This window comes from Talpa europaea (assembly GCF_964194135.1).
Source record: "Talpa europaea genome assembly, chromosome: 5".
NCBI classification, from domain to species: domain Eukaryota; kingdom Metazoa; phylum Chordata; class Mammalia; order Eulipotyphla; family Talpidae; genus Talpa; species Talpa europaea.
The window spans coordinates 50,978,025-50,995,397 of record NC_140071.1 but is presented as its reverse complement, the minus strand read 5'-3'; the positions used below and the strand labels follow the sequence as shown (position 1 = coordinate 50,995,397).

Here is a 17,373-nt window from a genome sequence, read left to right as displayed (position 1 = left end):
GGGGGAACCTCCAACATGATATATTTTAAAGTCTCCCAAAATGATTCTCAACAACCTGATGGTTGTTCTGATAGTGCTCCTCGATCTCGGGGAGAATTGCCCCCTTAAGCTCCAGCTCCAGTACTGCTCACTGGGTGACAACTCTTCTTACTGCTGCCTTATGGAACATACAGCCCCAAAGGGGATCTGTTGAGCACTCAAGGGGTGAGCTTGTAGGCTCTGAGCAAGTCAGGCCATCTGAAAAATAAGGTCCAAATGCCACACACGATGACAGCAACTGAAGCAGAACAAGGTGGACTTAGGGAAGAATCTAAATATTGCTGATTTTTCCTTAGTTGACATTATTCAGTCTCTTGAAATTTTATTTTACATTGGCAGCAACTACTCGGACAACGTCCTCCTCAATGACTCTCCCTCCTATATCATTTCTAGTATTTCTAGTACTATAAAGGCAATTTTTATCTATACAACTTCTAATATTTTCATGTACTTAGAAAAATAATGTTTACACATTCAACTAAATAATCATTAATAAAGTAACATGTCAAGCACCGTATTTTTGCAACTAGAAAGAAATTTACCATGTATTAGTAAAGAAAAATAGAATTCTATAAGCACCTCAGCATCAACGTACAATTAGATATGTAGAAAAATATGTACAGTTTGTTCTACTGTATGTGTGTTAAAAATCAAAGGCCCAGTGAATGATCAAGAAACATTTACATTTCTGAAGATGGTCCCTGATCATTTATTCTAAGCCATTTGTAGAGATTTGCACCATTCACTCATCTCCAGCCAGTGACAGCTCATGCGGAAAGCTATATTTGAACTGCCTACTTCTCATTTTCCAAATGTAATTTTAAAACTGTTCACTTAGATACCTAAGAGTACTGCTTGTTTTTCCATTTTCCTCTCCAGTAATTCTTTTAGGCTTTCATCTCTGTGCTTGAAATACAAGTAATCAGGGAAGGAAGGGCCTCGCCGGTTGCTCTGCAAAGCCCGCAGGCCCAGACACTCGTCTCTTGGGGCAAGTCCTCTTTCCTGGTCGGCCTCTGCCTCAACGGCGTCCCTGCTCTTCTCCTGGCATTCTTTGGGCTCATCTTCCTTCTCCTCCTCACTGGCTTCCCCTGGAGCCCTGGCGGCCGGCTCAGGCTGGGTGGATAGATCCTGGGGTGAATAGAGCTGCTTGCACTGGGGGGCCAGCCCCGGGCTTTCCTCCTCCACCTCGTAGTTGTTGTCATCCTCCTCCTCCTCATGGCAGGAGCTGCCTCTGGCACTCTCCCCATCTGAATGGAAGGCGGGTCCCTTCCCCTGGCGTTTCTGGGAGAGGTCGAAGGGTTCATCCTGCTCCAGACTCCGCAGGGCTCCAGCTGCCTGCGCCAGGGCAGTTCTCCCTCGTCCGAAGCCTGTGGAGGCAAAGGCAGTGTTCAAGGCCAGGGAAAAGTCACGAAAATGGGTCATTTAGCAGTGTTTGACTTTACATTTTAAAAATAGGTAAGTTCTCATTAAGGATATAGACATGGGCCTTGGCATAGATGGACTCTAAAAATTGGCATTAACCCCTGGAGGGCAAATCTGGGATTATGCATCAAAAGCCTTAAAAGAAGCAGAGTTCTGACTTAGCAATTACCCTTCTAGGAATTTAAACTATGAAAATCATCAAGCAGGTGCACAAAGCGTATGTGCAAGGATGCTCGTCATCACATTTTTTATAATGAAACTGTGGAAACTATTTAATGAAAGGTTTGGTTATATAAATAATAGTACATCCACCCAGTGAGCCATGTGTAGACCATGGAGATCTATGAATGATCACAAAACCAATCTAATCTTTTGATCAAAAAATGTTTAGAAGGATATATGCCAAAATTTAAAAAATGATTAAGTGAGTTTACGTTAACATTTTTTACTTCTAATGTATTTATGTTACTTCTTTACAGTAAGCAAATATTTTACTATGATAAAATAATAAAGGTAGTTTCATCTTGAAGCAAAAAAGATGATCCATTCGGAGTCAAGGGAGCCACCTCATCACCAGGCCCCCTAAGCACAGCTGGAACACGGAAGGCACAGAGAGGATAGTGTTCCTTTTGTCCTCTTGTCAAGGACATGATAGGAGTTTCAGCCTGAGGCCTGTAGGGAGGGAGCTTTTCAGTAGCTGGCAGATACAGGCTAAAGCTCCACCTGATTTAATCTGGAAGGTTCTTCAGTGGGTGAGTCAACAGGGTGGAGAAGCAACTGGGGATGACTGAAGAGGAGATACAGGAGGCACTGCATCACAGGAGAAGCAGGCTCCTGTATTGGGGACACACAAAGGAAGCTGATGTCCCCCTTTGCCTATTTGATGATACTGTCAGACAATGAAGGTTGCTATAGCTTTAATCTTGTCAGGTGCACAAGAGGATTTAAAAACTGGATCATGTTTCAAAAACTAGAGTAAAAAATGTTAACACCTTTTGAGGATGAAAATATTAAAGTTGTTGAAAGTCTGTTAAAAAAAAAAAACTTTCAAAGTGATTCTCTGATATATAACTGGACTCTTCATTTTTCCAGAAGAATGATGGGGTGTTGCGGTACCTTTTAGGATGTGAGCTCGCGTATGGGTTAAGTCATGGCAAGCAGGTTTCAGAAGGAGGACTGTCTCCTTGTTGCCTTGTACGGCTCCTAGCCCAGAGACTGAGCAAACTGTGGCTCTTATGGAAAACCCAGGCCTAACTTGAAAACTAGAGGTGCAAATAATAACTGAGGAGGAAAACACTGTCAGGAATAAAATATATATATATATATTTGTTTTTTAACCAGAATCTTTTCAGGACTTTTGTACAAATTCCAGGTCTTAGTTTATAATGAGCACAGTTCTCTGTCACTAGGAGTCACTTAGAACTCAGTGGGTACGGTGAGAAATCTGAAAGCTACAATCATTGTTTCAAGCTATGAGTGTGTTTCTTATTTATGAACATGTGTGCCTAACTGACTACCTACTATGTAAAGGGGTGGATCCAGCAAATGGATCCCCCATGTTTTCACTGTGTAATGAACACTGTCTCGATTCAGAAATTTTTAAGCTGGAACCCCAGTTCTGCCTTCAGACTTGCTGTTTGAACATGAGCAGTTTATAGAACACCTCTTGGCCATCATTTCCTCTTGCCTAAAATGAGAATGGCACAGTCTACGCTGTGGAATTGCAGGGGTGATGAGCAGTGTCTCTAAAGCGTCTATGCTTTGATCATAATGTTGACCAGAAAACAGCAGTGAATATGATTTGAAGTTGCATATATGCCCACCTCTCCCCACATATAGACTTCACAGAGGGCAGAGATGGTCTCATTCCACTGGTACCTGCCTGGTATCTGCACAAAGTGCACTGCTTGGACAGAGGCACATTATTGTCTGTTTACTGAAGCACTGCCTGAGTAGGTGATTAAGGAGCAACTCACTGAATTCAGTAGACCTGGAACATAAAGTTATCAAACTAAGGGACTAGGAAGATAAAGGAGGAGAAAACTTTTCATCAGCTCAATTCAGACTCAGTAGGGGAGACAAAACTCCCCGCTCTGCACAAGGGCTGGTCAGCCCTAGCTAGCAGGAACATTGTCCCTGGTGTACCTGATGGTAAGCAGGTAGAGGAGTTCTAGCCTGCTACAGACATACTTCTGTTGACAGCAGAGCTTGCAGGACTGTTTTGTAGAAAGGAAAGAAAAACTCTGTGACAGCAGGGCATGAAGTGAATACAATAAAGGCTTCAGAGTCAGACTTTAGAGTCAGGAAGGTCTGTGTTCAAGTCCTGATCCTGTCACTTTTCAGTTGAGCAACTTCAGGAAAATTAATACCTAAAGCCTCTGCTCCTCCATCTGGAAAGTAGAGATAACAGAAGTTCCTCTGCCCAGAGTTGTTAAAGACTAAAGGAGGCAAGGCACCTGCTGCAGGCTGGAGCCGAGAACTAATAGTTTTCTGGTGTCATTATGATGTTCCAACTGATGCTCTGTAATCCACTTTGACTTACTATCTGCAGATATTACCATTATATTTGTTATAAGCCTGCTCTTGCTACTCTACTGTGGTTTTAAAGATTATGCTCCCTTTTCCAACATTAAGAATAAACTCCCCAAGTAAAGGCTCTACCAACAAGTACAGCTCCCACTTATTATCTGCTGGCCATGACTGGCTTACCTTGAGAATGAAGGCCCCGCTCCATGACCCCATGCTTGACCTTCATGTGACGTGTCAGGTTCCCCTTCAGGGTGAACTTGCTGGGGCAGTAGAGGCACTTGAAGGGTTTACTGTCGGAGTGCAGGTGCATGTGACCCATTAGGTTGTGCATACGGTTGAATTCCTTCCCACACAGCTATTAGACAATGACAGGGAGAGCACAGGTTACTTGGAGGTGGGGCCCCCACCCCATGATCCCAGATTCAGGTCTGTGTGAGGACAGACATGCTGTCACCTACACTGCTTCTAAGGGAAATGTTCTCCTAGAAGTTAGGGAGAGGTGGGATTGTGGCCAGCCTCAGAAGTGCCGTGAGTAAGGATAGATTTGTGATATCTGCCTTTCTGTGCTGCAGGCACATTGCAAAGCTGTTAACACATCTTTGGAATGCAACCTTTGGAAAAGGTGAAAATATAGAAGGCATTGTCTAAAGTAGGCCTTGGAATATCTCATTTAATTGTCACATCAATCCTAGGAGATGGATATTGTCATCACCCTCTCCTCATTTTTGAGAAGGATAAACTGAGGCTCAGGTGAAGGCACTCATCAAGGTATATAGCTAGTAGGTGTTGGAGCTGGGATAATGGACGCAGTCATTGGCCACCAGAGACCACCATCCCTACTTTGCAGTCCCAACATAACTCTTCTTTTAGACTGCATCAGTCAACATTTTCCTAATTTTTTAATTTGCTAATTATTGGAGTGGACTTCAAAGGTAAAGGGAACACAGAGATATATAAAGGCAGGACTGTTTGTTTTCTCTGGGAGATGTGAAGTACTGAAATATTATCTCAGTAAACATATTTACAAAGAATAAACACAATCATTTCTTTCTATTTCATCTTTCTATATTCCTGTCAAAATACAAAGAATGGATGCACCACACACTGCTGAATTGCCTCTTTAAAGGCAATGTGCAGATGCTAACGTGTAATCAGAAGCAACTGACTGGGGCACTTTTCTTCCTTTTCTCATTCCTAAGCCCTCACAAAGCTCTGGACATCCCTGGGTGCACTGTGCAGAATGCAGAGGAGGATTTTGCATCTGCCCTTGGGCCACATTGATAAGACAGGAACATTTCTCCTTCCCTCCCCAGCCTTGGAGGTCCATGTTCTGGGATGAATGAGATGTGTCATGGAGAGGGATTTTAGGCACAGGGTCTGCCGAGACTTGATGCCAGTTTTCCTTTCTCTCTGACAGATATTTTCAGGGTCAATAGTGAGAATTCTGAGTTGAATTTTTTAATAAATTATTAATTATTTTATTAATCAAGGTGGCTATGGAGGTGAGAACTGAACTGGCTTGAAAGAATGGCTAAACCTAACAAATGGTGACTTTGGAAGATTAGCCTAAAGGAATGCTGGGGGCAAGAGGAAGTCAACCTGGATTACAAATCTGGCGCAGGCAGCCCACACATGGGTGAGGTATGGTTGCCTCTGTATTTTTCAGTGATTCACATTTGGAGGTTTCAAGTACTTTGCCCTTTTTACTTCTTTACTAGCAAGGATGAATTTGACACACTGGTGTCCCACACTCATCTGTATTCAGAGCACCTGCATGCCACATTGATTTGGAAAAGATGACCCATCAGGTGAAAGTCTGAGACAGTGGCCTTACTTCAACTTCCTCAGGAGTTCATGTGGGATGGACCCTCGTGTTCTTCTATTCTCAGTAGACAAAATTTATTAAGCTGTATCACCCTTACATGATCCTGTTCATAGCTCAGTATGTGTTTTTCTACTCTAAAGTTTTTCTGATTCAATTCACCCACTACTGAGCTTCCTAGGACATTTTAATACTACATAAGGACATTAAGATATTAAAATATTATTGTCCCTTGATGTCAAGGACTCAGGGGAAGTCCACTGTGGGACATGACAGGTCAGCTATATAATCTGACCTGTGGCTGGTAAAGGAGAATGATTTTCCTGCTGTTGGTAAATTTTGATTTTTATATACCAGGGTTATCCTTCATGGTTCATAGTGGCCTAATGGGCCAGGCAATGGATGGTATGTTTCTCAGCGCAGAGAGACAGTATGTTAGCTTTGAAAGATGTTTAAGACAGTAAAGTATACCCCAGGTAGTCTTCAGAAATGCAAAGTCTGCCTTCCTTTTCTTTGTGGTCAATCTTAGTATTAAGCACAGGGTTACATGCTTAGTAACATTTAATGACTATCTAGGTACTTGGTTGAGGGGCTAAACAGACAAATCAGGAATATGTTACTCTTCATGCAAAATTCCAAAATGTAACCATCACCAACGTTATTCCTTTCCCACACTAAACCTATACATGCTAGTTTGCAAGCAAAAATCCTCAGTCGCAGAAGGATGGAGACAATTAACTCAGGACCCAAGGGACTTGGATACCATTCATATCCTCATGGTAGCTATCTATGATTTCTTCCTCTCTGACCTCTCTACAAAGTCCTTTGTTCCTAATTCAGAACACTTGGCCTCTTCATCTTTTTCATAAGACATTAAACAAATGTATGGTACATTTTGTTTCTGTGAAATTCAGAGTTTTTCAGTCACTCCTAGTGAAGACAGACCAGAGAAGGAGGGTAAATTAAAGATGGCGCCCTTGACAGGGGCTTGAAAGGTGACTCCACACAGACATGTAGTAAAGGAGGGAAATTACAACTAGAAGGAAGAAAAAAAGTTGGGAAGGAGCATTCAAACTCTTAAGTTTCTTCTCTAGGGAAAAGCAGTCATCTAAAAGGCCCCCTTTAATCATAAGATATGAAGCTAAGAGCTAGTCCAAGTAAGGCTTACTGAATCATCTCCTGCCAAGGTCTGCAGACTATAACAGGCAAAGGAAGCTGCCGGAGTGGTGAGGACTCAGACTGCATCTTGCAGGTGGCCAGCTGCACCAGTCTGTTTTCCTCCTGAGCGCTCAGTTGCCCTAATGAGCAGTGTCAGTGTGCCTAATCCTGAATTTCACTTTTCCAGCTACACCCACTTTTATACCTATACTTTTAAAGAGAGAGAGGTGAACCTCAACATTTAATAGAAAATTGGAACAAATGTTTTGAACTGTTCTTTAAAAATAGTCTGCACAGATAATTAGGCTTCAAGATAGCAGAGCAGAAAGGCGACGACGGTGAGACCTCAGAGGGACAGAGAAATTGCTGTTTTCTCTTCAGTAAAATGCTGATGATATTCATAGCTTCTCATGAAGGCTGTTGTAAGGGTTGAATGAGATAATTCAGTAAGGGCTTGGCAAACAGTAAGAGCTCAATAAATATTAACTCTTATTACTATCATTATTATGTACATAATAGATTACTGTACATTCCAGAAATGGACAGATCTTTGAGGATGACGATCCTGTGTTTTCAAACCAAATTATTTGGAAGGAATATTAAAGGAAGGATTAAGTAAGGACACCTGCCAGGTTACTTGAGGAATAACAATGGGAAGAGTTGTGCTTGATGCAGCACTGGGAAATATGGATGAGAAGAGATCCGTCCTAGATTGCAGACTTTGGGTGAGCCCAGCCTAACTTTCCAATTCTCAGTGAACACTGTAAACAGTTAGCAGAAGCCCTGTTTGCTCCAGGCGTCCTTGTTCCCTCATCCTCAAAGGAGTTCTAAATCTGTCCTTCTGGTGCCCCTGCCCTTCCCAGTCCAGGGCCTGGAGGTGCCTCAGGCAACTTCCCCAAGCTCCAGCAATAATGCTGACAGCCAGGGCCACTGAGAAGTCAACTGCATGCATACAGGGCCATGGCAGTCAGCAGCCACTGGGCCTGGCCGGAGCCCCACGGAGCCAAGAAGAGGCACGCTACATCGAGCCAACCAGCCTGATCTGAGCGTGAGGACAAAGATGCACCAGGAAGTCTGTGTTTTCCTATTCTGAGAGAAAAGGTCAAAGAGCTGCGACCTGCAGCTGAGGAGAATGGCCTCTGCTAAACTGCCCTTCCCTTACATTCTTCTCTCTCTGTCTCTCTTTTAATAAGAAGGGTGTTCCTTTCCTCAAAGGGAGAGAGAGGGAGGGAGGGAGAGAGAGACTGTAAACTGTCCAAAAGGACCGTGAGAAAACAGGAAGCTTTGAAAAGTACAAGAGAAAGCAAGATGAAATCTATTTGCAGGCGGGCCTCTGGGGACATGTGAGGCATTGTTAAGCAGGCAGTTCATACAGCTATATCCTTCCTTCTGCTGAGGAGGGCTTTGCTGCCAAAAGGCTGCTATCTGGTCACTGCCTTAACTCCCTCAGTGCCAGGCCGAGAACCCTGATCTCAAGCTCCAGGTCCCTAAAGACCCCCACCTGGTGTCTCCCCTATTGGAGCATCTAAGAGCAGGAGGGGGAAACAGAGCCAATTTAGTGGAGTTGGCAGGGACCCTTTGCAGAGAGACCTCATCCTGTCCTAATAGCTCTTCCCTCCGCCTTCAGGCCTCTGCCTCAGACCAGGCTGCAGATGACCTGGTGATTCATAACTTAGGCAGCTCTGGGCTTCACCCATCTCAAAGGAGAATTTGTCCCGGAAATTCTGGATGGCTGCTTTTCCTGACAGGTTTCCCAAAGACGGCAGCTGGTTCTTTGCTATTATAGAGTGTGGCTGCCATAAGGATAGCATCCAAATCAACCTCTGCGTGCTTACGCAGAATCTGGGAAGCATATTTCTAAAACACAGCTTAAGTCTACAGGCACAAGTCTCTGAAGAAACCTCAGCTGGCTTCAAGAAGCAAGGAGTCCAGAAGTTGAGCCAATGGCAAAAGAGCCCAGAAGGGCAGTAATATTTTTATAAGAAAAAAGAAAGAGAATGGAAACCTTTCCTCCACTCTGTTTTTCCATCCTATTGTTAACGCATAATCCCACAGTGAGAAAATGCGTCTGCTTGGTGTGGACAGCTGTTTTCACTGAGCAGGGCTCTGAGAGAACCATTTCGTGTTGTGACTGGGGGAGGGATTTATGTCAGGAAGGATTCTTGGTGGGAAGAATCCTACGAAATGATACCCTGTTACTATGAGAATTTCCCTTCTTGGCATGTTTTTGGGGAAAGGAGACAGAATTAACTCTTAGAATGAGGCAGGAACAAGGCCTGCCTCTTTCTTGCAGTCACATCAATCATGTAGAGGGAGTAACTGTTCTCTGTTACCAGGCTTAGCTGTCCGGCCTGCTCTCCGACATCGCTATGCAGCCAGCCAGTCATTCTGGCTATGAACTGCAGAGTGGTGAGAAAGTGGCCCTCGGTTCCTCCCCCAAGTCTCAGATCCCCAGCCACCTGTACCCAGGGTGAGATTTCCAAGAACCTGGCACAACGTGGATGGGAAGCAAGACCCACAGGACACCACCTCTAGATTGTCCATCCCACACTGAAATCTAGAGCTAGTTTGCAAACACCTAGAGCCTTGTTACATGATCTGTAAACTCAGACACACTCTGAAGTGCTTTTGAAATGAAGAAGGAAGAGAGTATGACACCATGCAGGGTGGCACTCTGCAGAGAGATGGGGACGAGGAGGAGGAGAACCTGGCAGTACACCTGACATGTGTTCTTGCTTCAGTGTCTAGAAGTGGAGAAGGGCCACTTAAGTTTGGCATCCACGCAGAACATCCAATTCTTCTTGTTCTAATGACGGATGCACTCTCTCTCCTAAGTAGCCTCTGTGGTCTCCTGAGAAGACCTGCCCATCAGAAGGGGTTACCAGTGCAGAATACCAGCTCTCCAATTCCTGCAGCAGGCCCATCTCTCATCGGAGCATGTAAACCATGCCTCCTACCAAAGCTGGATTCCTTTCAGCATCTTATGGGATCCAACAGTATGACGAGGCATCCAGAGTCTAATCCAACCTCAAGAAAACAACATAAAGTTGTTTCTGAAGGGTAAAGTTGACCACCAGGAGGGAGAGGAGGAACAGTCACTCATGAAGGGGACCTGAAACACCCAAAGAGCTGATTCTGCACCACTGGGCCCAGTGGCACTGCACTGTGCCATCTCCTGTGCATAGTACCAGAGAGAACCTTCGAATCCTCAGATACCAGGTTCTTCCAGATGCCCTCAAGAACCCCTCTGAGGCCCTTGAGGGTAGGGAAGCAGACTGCTTCTCTCAGCCATTTCCTGTACTGGCTATGCCCCTTGACATATCTTTCCATTTCAGGGACCTTTTCTGCCTGGTTTACTGCTCCTAACCGTGAATTGACAAAGCAGAGGTGGGAGGGAGATGGTGAGACTGCACAGGGATAGATTTTTAGGGGACTATATACTATGCTGGACAGCTCTGCTAAATGTGAAGGACTTAGGGGGCTCTGTGCAGTTGGACGGAACTCAAGAAACTGCCTAAAGAGCAAGAGAAGAGGTGGTCTATGTGTCCAAGGCCCCTTACTCAGAAGGGCCCTGAATCTGGGCTTAATCCTCTGCTTTTACCAACTTGAAATGCATAATGTTTGAAGAAAGAGCCCCACATTTTCATTTGCCCTGGGTTCTGTGAGTTATGCAGCCCATGCTGCATGCAGCTTCCTCCCCTTCAGCTTGGAAGATTTAAGGTGGGCATAAACTGACTTTCAAACCACTGGGAACTGAAGAAAAGGAGGGGAAACACAAGTAGGTGGCAGGAAAAGGGCTGCAGGGAGAACCCTCCCTCCCCCACCTCCGGAGATGCCCACACAGGTCTAGGAAAGCTCTGGTTCCTGACCCCTGTCACCCCATCCCGGAGTGGCCAACACAGGAAAGAAGTCAGCTTCACAGGGGGTTCCTTCAAGTGGGAGCATGCTGCAGGGAGATTAAAGCAGGAACAGCCCCTGGAAGCAGGGAACCCTAATTTAGAAGTAGAAATCAGTGGAAATTTTATTTGGACCCCATCAAACATGCAGTGACAGATAGAAGAAAACTTATATTTCAAACAAAAGGCTCTAATAGAGCTTATATATGGTGATTTTTCTCTTCTTCCCCCTTGGCCCTCTCTTCATGTCTGGGGTGACACTCGCTGGTACATTCCTTGATTAAACCACCCAATCCTGAGCATGATTCCTCCTCATTTTAGAAATGGAGAAGGAAAACATGCTGGAGGGGAGAGTGGGGACAGTCTTGAAAAGCCCAGGCATTGCTGAGTAATCCCAGTCAGTGCCTTGGGCTTTATAGCTCGCCAGCTCATACATCGTTTCATCTAATGAAATAAAAATCCAGCCAAATTAATCTAAACAGGTCTTAATGGAGATCCTCAATCCCCATGCTCCAGGGTCCTCAGGAATTAATGGAAACCCCTGGGTGACTGTTTCTCAGCCACTTGGACACTATTCCTCAGCCCAATAAGCAACTTGGAGGTCATCTGAGTGGTTGGCCTCAGCATCTCTTTCACTATCTCTGAGAGACCCAACCTCAAATCACACAGCTCAGCCCAAAGTCAGAAGGGCAGGAGGCAAGAGATAAGGAGGAGGGGTCAGTGCTAGGAGCTGCTTCTACTAATTAACTGGAATGAGGGAAAGGCTACTACACCTGATCTCGCTTTTCTAGAACGATGACTCCACATCACCTTCACCCTTTAACCACCTCCTTATCCAAATAGCTTTCCACCTCCAGACCTTCTCCTGTTGGCGGTCTCTAGTGCCTAGGCCCTGATTCCATGGTGAGACAAATAGACTGCTGAGGCGGGATGGGAAGGGGGGCAGAGCCAGCAGCTGGACTGAGGACCTGCTCTGAGCCTGAGAAGCCCCAGGCTGAAATGGAGTAGAAGGTTCCTTGGAGATGCCTCCCTGTCTGCCATTTGCACAACCCTTGATCTGCCCCTTCCCAGGTGCACTGCCCACCTTGCATTTGAAAGGCTTCACGTCAGAATGGACGATCATGTGTGCCTTGAGGGTCTGTTTCTGCACAAAACTCTTGTAGCAGAGGTGACACTGGTAGGCGCGGATGTTGGTGTGGATCAGCACGTGCCTCTTCATGTTGGCCAACAGGGTGAACTCCCGCCCACAAATCCCACATTTGTGTTCCTTCACCCCCTGTAGGGAGGAAAGGTTAAAAAAAAAAAACAAAAAAAAAACATCATTAGCAAGTAACATGCTTTCATCAGAATGCAGTTTTCATTTCTCTGTCACAAAAATCCACAAAACATTTGGTGACACACACTGAGTTCCAAATGATGTGGTATTAGCCTCGTTAAGTTACTATTTTCTTGAAAAGTTTTGATTGTATTATTTTTTTTCTACTGAAAACCACTAACTATCCAGACCATTGGTGGAAAAGGAAGCTACTGCTTTTGTTGTTCTTGCTGCTGCGGGGGTTAATTCTACAGTAACAATTCTCAGGGATTAATAGGATTTGGGGAAGAGCAAATGGAATGATACATGGAATAAATCTATAATCCGGCTTTCATGATAATGAAAAACTAAAACCTCCTAAAGTGATATTATCATTTCCCATATGAAAACCAACATTCTCTTGAGTTCTCATTAATGGACTTACAAATCTCAGAACAACTCACATCCACACTTCAATAAATTACAGCTTGATAATCACTTCTGAGAGGATCCCCTGGGTTCCCACAGGCCATAGTGACCTCTGCATGATTTGGCTGTGGCATCTTCTATAAGTTGGCTTCTGTTCTATAGAGAAATTTGACTGAGGATAACTTTGTGGATTAGAAAACAGCACAGAAGTAGAATTTCTAGTTTCCTTGCTGTTTGCGGAGAAGTTTTTGAATACTTAAGCATCCATGCCCTCAATTGAAAGTGTATCTAGGGACTCAGCATGAGTAGAGCATTATCCAAACTAGAGCTGCCCTAAAAAGGCCTTTGCAAGATATCTTCACCCAGGATGACTTATTAGATGGAAGACTTAGAGAACCACGGCTTTAAAAGTGAGGTTATTACAGGTTATAACAAGCTGTTAGTGAACAACTGTACCTTATGAAACCGACAGTGCTTGGTATCCTCCGTTGATTAAGGAGGGAGGGGTTCCAAGCTCAGCTCCGACTTTCTTTGCCTATATTTCCACTTCGTTCATTTGGGACATGGTAGAAAGTGCGATCCCAGGGCACAAAAGGGTGTGTTCCAGGCTCTGTCAACAACTTACTGGCTGTGTGACCTTAGATAAGTTTTGTGGCCTTTCCCAATGACGGCTCCCTCATCTCAAGATGAAGTGGCGGGTCATAAGAACCTGGGATGGTTTCCAGCTGGAATACTCTCTAGATGATTGCAGATGAGTATGGATTTATGCTAATGAAGAACTCGAAATTTTAATGCCCTCCTCAGAAGATGAATTTTTAAAATGTATTGCATATTCAAACAGTGAGTTTAAATTATGAAATTAATGGGAACTATTTTCTCGATGGATTTTAAAATTACTTTGGCGTCTTTCTTCTCAAAATTGTCTCTGTATCTGGCTATGTGATCCAGCTGTCCTGGAACCAAGGAGAAGCAACCATTTATCACTGCTTTTGGAATTCTCTAAAGAGAATTCTGTGTCCAAAGTAAAATTCATATGTGGGCTAGAACTCAAGTGAGTGGATGCAACTTTGGGGAGCAAAGGAAGCTGCTGTGATGCTAACAGGATCAGAGAAATCTGGTATCTACAGTTGATTAAGGAGGGAGGGGTTCCAAGCCCAGTCCTGACTCTTTTTGCTTCTATTTCTACTTCTTTAACTGGGACAGTTTTAGTGCTCCCAGGGCACTAAAGGGTAAGTTTGGGTCTCTGTCAACAACTTACTAGAAGGATTATTCCAGAAGGAATTCACAGAAGGATTATTAGGGGCGAGCAGAGGGAAGAGGGTGAGAAAGGGGAAGTGCAAACAGTGGTGTTCAATAGCTCAGGTGCTGGAGTCAGAGATTTCTGAGTGACCTTCTCATGTTCTCAGGGTCTTATCTGCAAATCGGGATTGATACCCATAGGTATTATACCATAGTTGAAGAGCATTAAATGAGAAGCACCTAGCACAAAGAAATTATCAATAAATAACACTTCTCATGATTTGCTGATGCCTTTAATTAAAATACATTTAGTTTCCTAATTTCCAAATTCACATTCCTAATTCAAATCAGATACCAGGCTGTTTTCTTACTTTGACTTCATATTCTACTCCCATACAGAATTTTTATATGTTCCCAAATGCACATTTGATTCCTTCTCCAAACACATAGGAGCCCCTGAAGCCAGTTGTGGTTGACTTAGTCTAGGTTCTTGAAGGTTCTTACACTTGGATAGTATCTACAGGTGCCATTTGAGGGCAGGAGCTGTTTGTGCTGTGCCCACAAGGCAACCACACATTTCACCTCTGCAGCAGAGCCAGAAAATTCCCTGTGTTTTGTTCTAACCTAACAAATGAAATCCATTGCGGCAGAGCAGAAATGTTATCTTGACTGGGCAAAGTCCTCCCCTGACCTTTCAGAATTAAAGAATGTTTTAGAAATTGTGGTCTGCTAGAAGCCTCTCTGCCAAGAAAACCATTTGTGGTCATGGGTGTGAATGCAGAGGTCAGTGGGGCAAACCTCTCCTCACAGAAGTTCAAAGCAGACCCAAGTCAGCAGAACTGGGGTAAGATTTCAGGGATACCACTGAGGCCCTTTTTTAGATCATCCTGAATGGCTTCTGTGCTCTGGTTGCAAACTAGGCTGAACTGAGACCCATGGGCCTATATTTCTCCTTGAAAACCTAACCTAGAGAAGACAAAACCAAACCCAAGCAGAGAAAGATGCTCTCCAATGCTTCCTACAGGAACAAAGCACAGGTCACTACACCTAATTAGACAGGTGCTCCACTGGGGGAAGCATAGACCCTGCTGGTCCAGGCCAGCCTCTTCTCCCCTAGAGCCAATTGCATAAGAAGCAGGTTTCATAGTGGAGGAAGAAAAAAACAAACAAAACCCCAAAGGTCGTAACCACTTCATCAACAAAGACCAAGAGAACTCTCTACAATCCTCCAGAATGTTTTAACTAGTGTGTCCCCAGCCACAGAGCTGGTCTTGAATAGCTAGGGTCTGTTGACACATTCATGCTAGTACCTAGTTTCCAGAAGCCAAAGTTTAGGGATTCTTTGGGGCATCTGCACAGCCAGCTGTTTCCTTCATCTTTCCTTTCCTCTCCTCTCCAGACTACCAGCATCATTTATTCCTAGGCCACCCTCGGCCTCAAGAAGGCTAGGTGGGAAAGCTCTTGATTGCAAGTCTCCACATCTTCCTCCACCTCAAGGTGAGGAAGGATGTCTGGGTTGAGGTAAGGCAAGCCCAGGCTTGCACTGCTCCTGGGGTCAGAGGTGGGGAGCAGCTCTGGTCTCCTGGACCAGGCTCCTGGCCCCCAAGGCTCTTTTGCCCCAAGGTCCTGCCAGCCCCGCCCTGGTACCTTGTGGGTGAGGGAGTGCTGCTTGAGGTGGTGGGGCTGCACGAACTCCATGCCACACTCGGAGCAGATGTAGGGCCGGATGTCTTTGTGCTTCATCATGTGGTTCTGCAGCTGGCTCGGGTACTGGAAGGTCTTGTCACACTCGGAGCAGTTGTACTGGATGGGGCCCCGGTGCGTGGTGAGGTGCCTCTTCAGCTGGGCCAGGGTGGGGAAGTCGAGACCGCACTCCACACAGATGTTCTCCCGCCCGCTGGCGTGCTTGGCCTCGTGGGCCTTGAGCTCGCTCGGGTAGGCGAAGCCCCGGCCGCACACGCGGCAGTTGTGTGGCTTCACCTCGCTGTGCTGCATCATGTGGCGCTTCAGGTGGCTGGTCTGGGTGAAGGCCTTGTGGCACACCTGGCATTTGTGGGGCCGCGTGCCCTGGTGGGTGAGCATGTGGGTGTGCAGGTGGCTGAGCTGCTTGAAGAGCTTCCCGCAGCGGGTGCAGGCGTGCGGCTTGATGCCGCTGTGGCCCAGGATGTGGGTGACCAGGTTGTACTTGGAGGTGTAGGACTTGTCGCAGGTGGGGCACTGCCAGCGCTTCTGCGCCCCGCCCACGTCCACGTAGTAGCTATCGTCGATCTGCACGTTCACGTCCACGCGCTCCACCTTCTGCTTGGTCTCCTCGCGCTCGCGGGGCTCGGCTTTGCGCGGCAGCAGCGGCTCGGGGGGCTGCTTGGGCAGGAAGGTGTGCCGGCTGAAGGGGAACGGCGAGGACGCGGGCACGAAGAAGGGGAACATGAGGCCCGGGGGGACTTTGGGGTAGTAGGGGTAGGGCGCCGGCAGGAAGGGCGGGGGTGTGGGCTGGGGCCACACGGCGCTGGGCTTCACGGGCTCCTGCTTGACGGCTTTGCCCCCCGCGTGTTCGCGGGTGCGGTAGAACTGGAAGCCCATGTTGCACAGGTCGATCATCTGCGAGTCGTACTTGGGGCGCGGAGGCTGCGGGAACAGCAAGGGGAGGCCGCGCGGGCCGTGGCTTTTGCCCTCGTCGGCGTGGAGGCCCCCGGCGGCCTCCTCCGCGGGGTGGTGGGAGGGCATCTTGGTGGGCATGCTCTTGCGTTTGCGGGACCCGCCTCCTTCGAAGGCCCCGTCGAGGTCCCCCGGGGGAGGCTCATACCGGAACTGGGAGAAGGGCCCGCGCAGAGCCTCCGGGAACGGGTGTCTCTGAGGCGCCTTCGCGCGGGAGGCCACGGGCTGCAGGCAGTGGGGAAAGGAGGGGCCTCTCTTCACGCCCAGATTGAAATGCACGTCCTCGTCTTTGATCATCTTCATTTCCTTCTGCATCCTTTTCAACTTTCCTTTAAAAAGAAAGAAACTTTTTTAAAATTTTTTATATTTTTTGACAATCAAAACATAAGCTTTAATTTTTTCTCTTTTTTTCCCTTCTAGCTTGACTTTATTTTTTTCCATCTTTTTTTCAATTTAAAAAAAAATTACATCATTGTTTGTTTTTAAACAGTATTTGCTTGACCCCACCCCCTCAGGTGTAGTCCCCATGGAGTGTCCTTCCCCAAGGCACCCCTGCACCATCACCTCAGTCCCCTGAGCTCCTCCCTCCCTCCCTCTGATCCCTCTCCCGTCTCCTCCCCTGCAGGATGTCTCTGTCTCTGCTTTATAATTGCCCGTTTTTGCTTTGTTATGTTTTGTACTGTTATTATTTTTTACACTGATGTCTTACTTGGTTTCCCTATATTCCTGCTATAAGTGAAACTATCCGATATTTTTCTTTTTCCTTCTGGCTTATTTCACTGAGCTTAATTCCTTCTAGCTCCATCCACATTGCTGCGAATGACATGGGTTTATCTCTTTGGATTGCTGAATAATATTCCATTGTATATATATGTCAAAGTAATTTTCTC

General features: G+C 46.0%; 1 protein-coding gene across 1 annotated transcript; it reads right to left on the bottom strand.

Annotated features, from left to right (window-relative positions):
• Positions 1-873: 873 nt before the first annotated feature.
• On the bottom strand, positions 874-17,087 carry ZNF366 (zinc finger protein 366; the record flags this gene model as incomplete). The annotated part of the gene is made up of 4 exons (XM_084233541.1): positions 15,476-17,087; positions 11,951-12,142; positions 4,171-4,345; positions 874-1,406 (listed from the first exon to the last, which is right to left on the bottom strand). The coding sequence occupies exons 1-4, from the start codon at positions 16,796-16,798 to the stop codon at positions 874-876; spliced, it is 2,223 nt and encodes a 740-aa protein (XP_084089667.1). The 5' UTR covers positions 16,799-17,087.
• Positions 17,088-17,373: the final 286 nt, after the last annotated feature.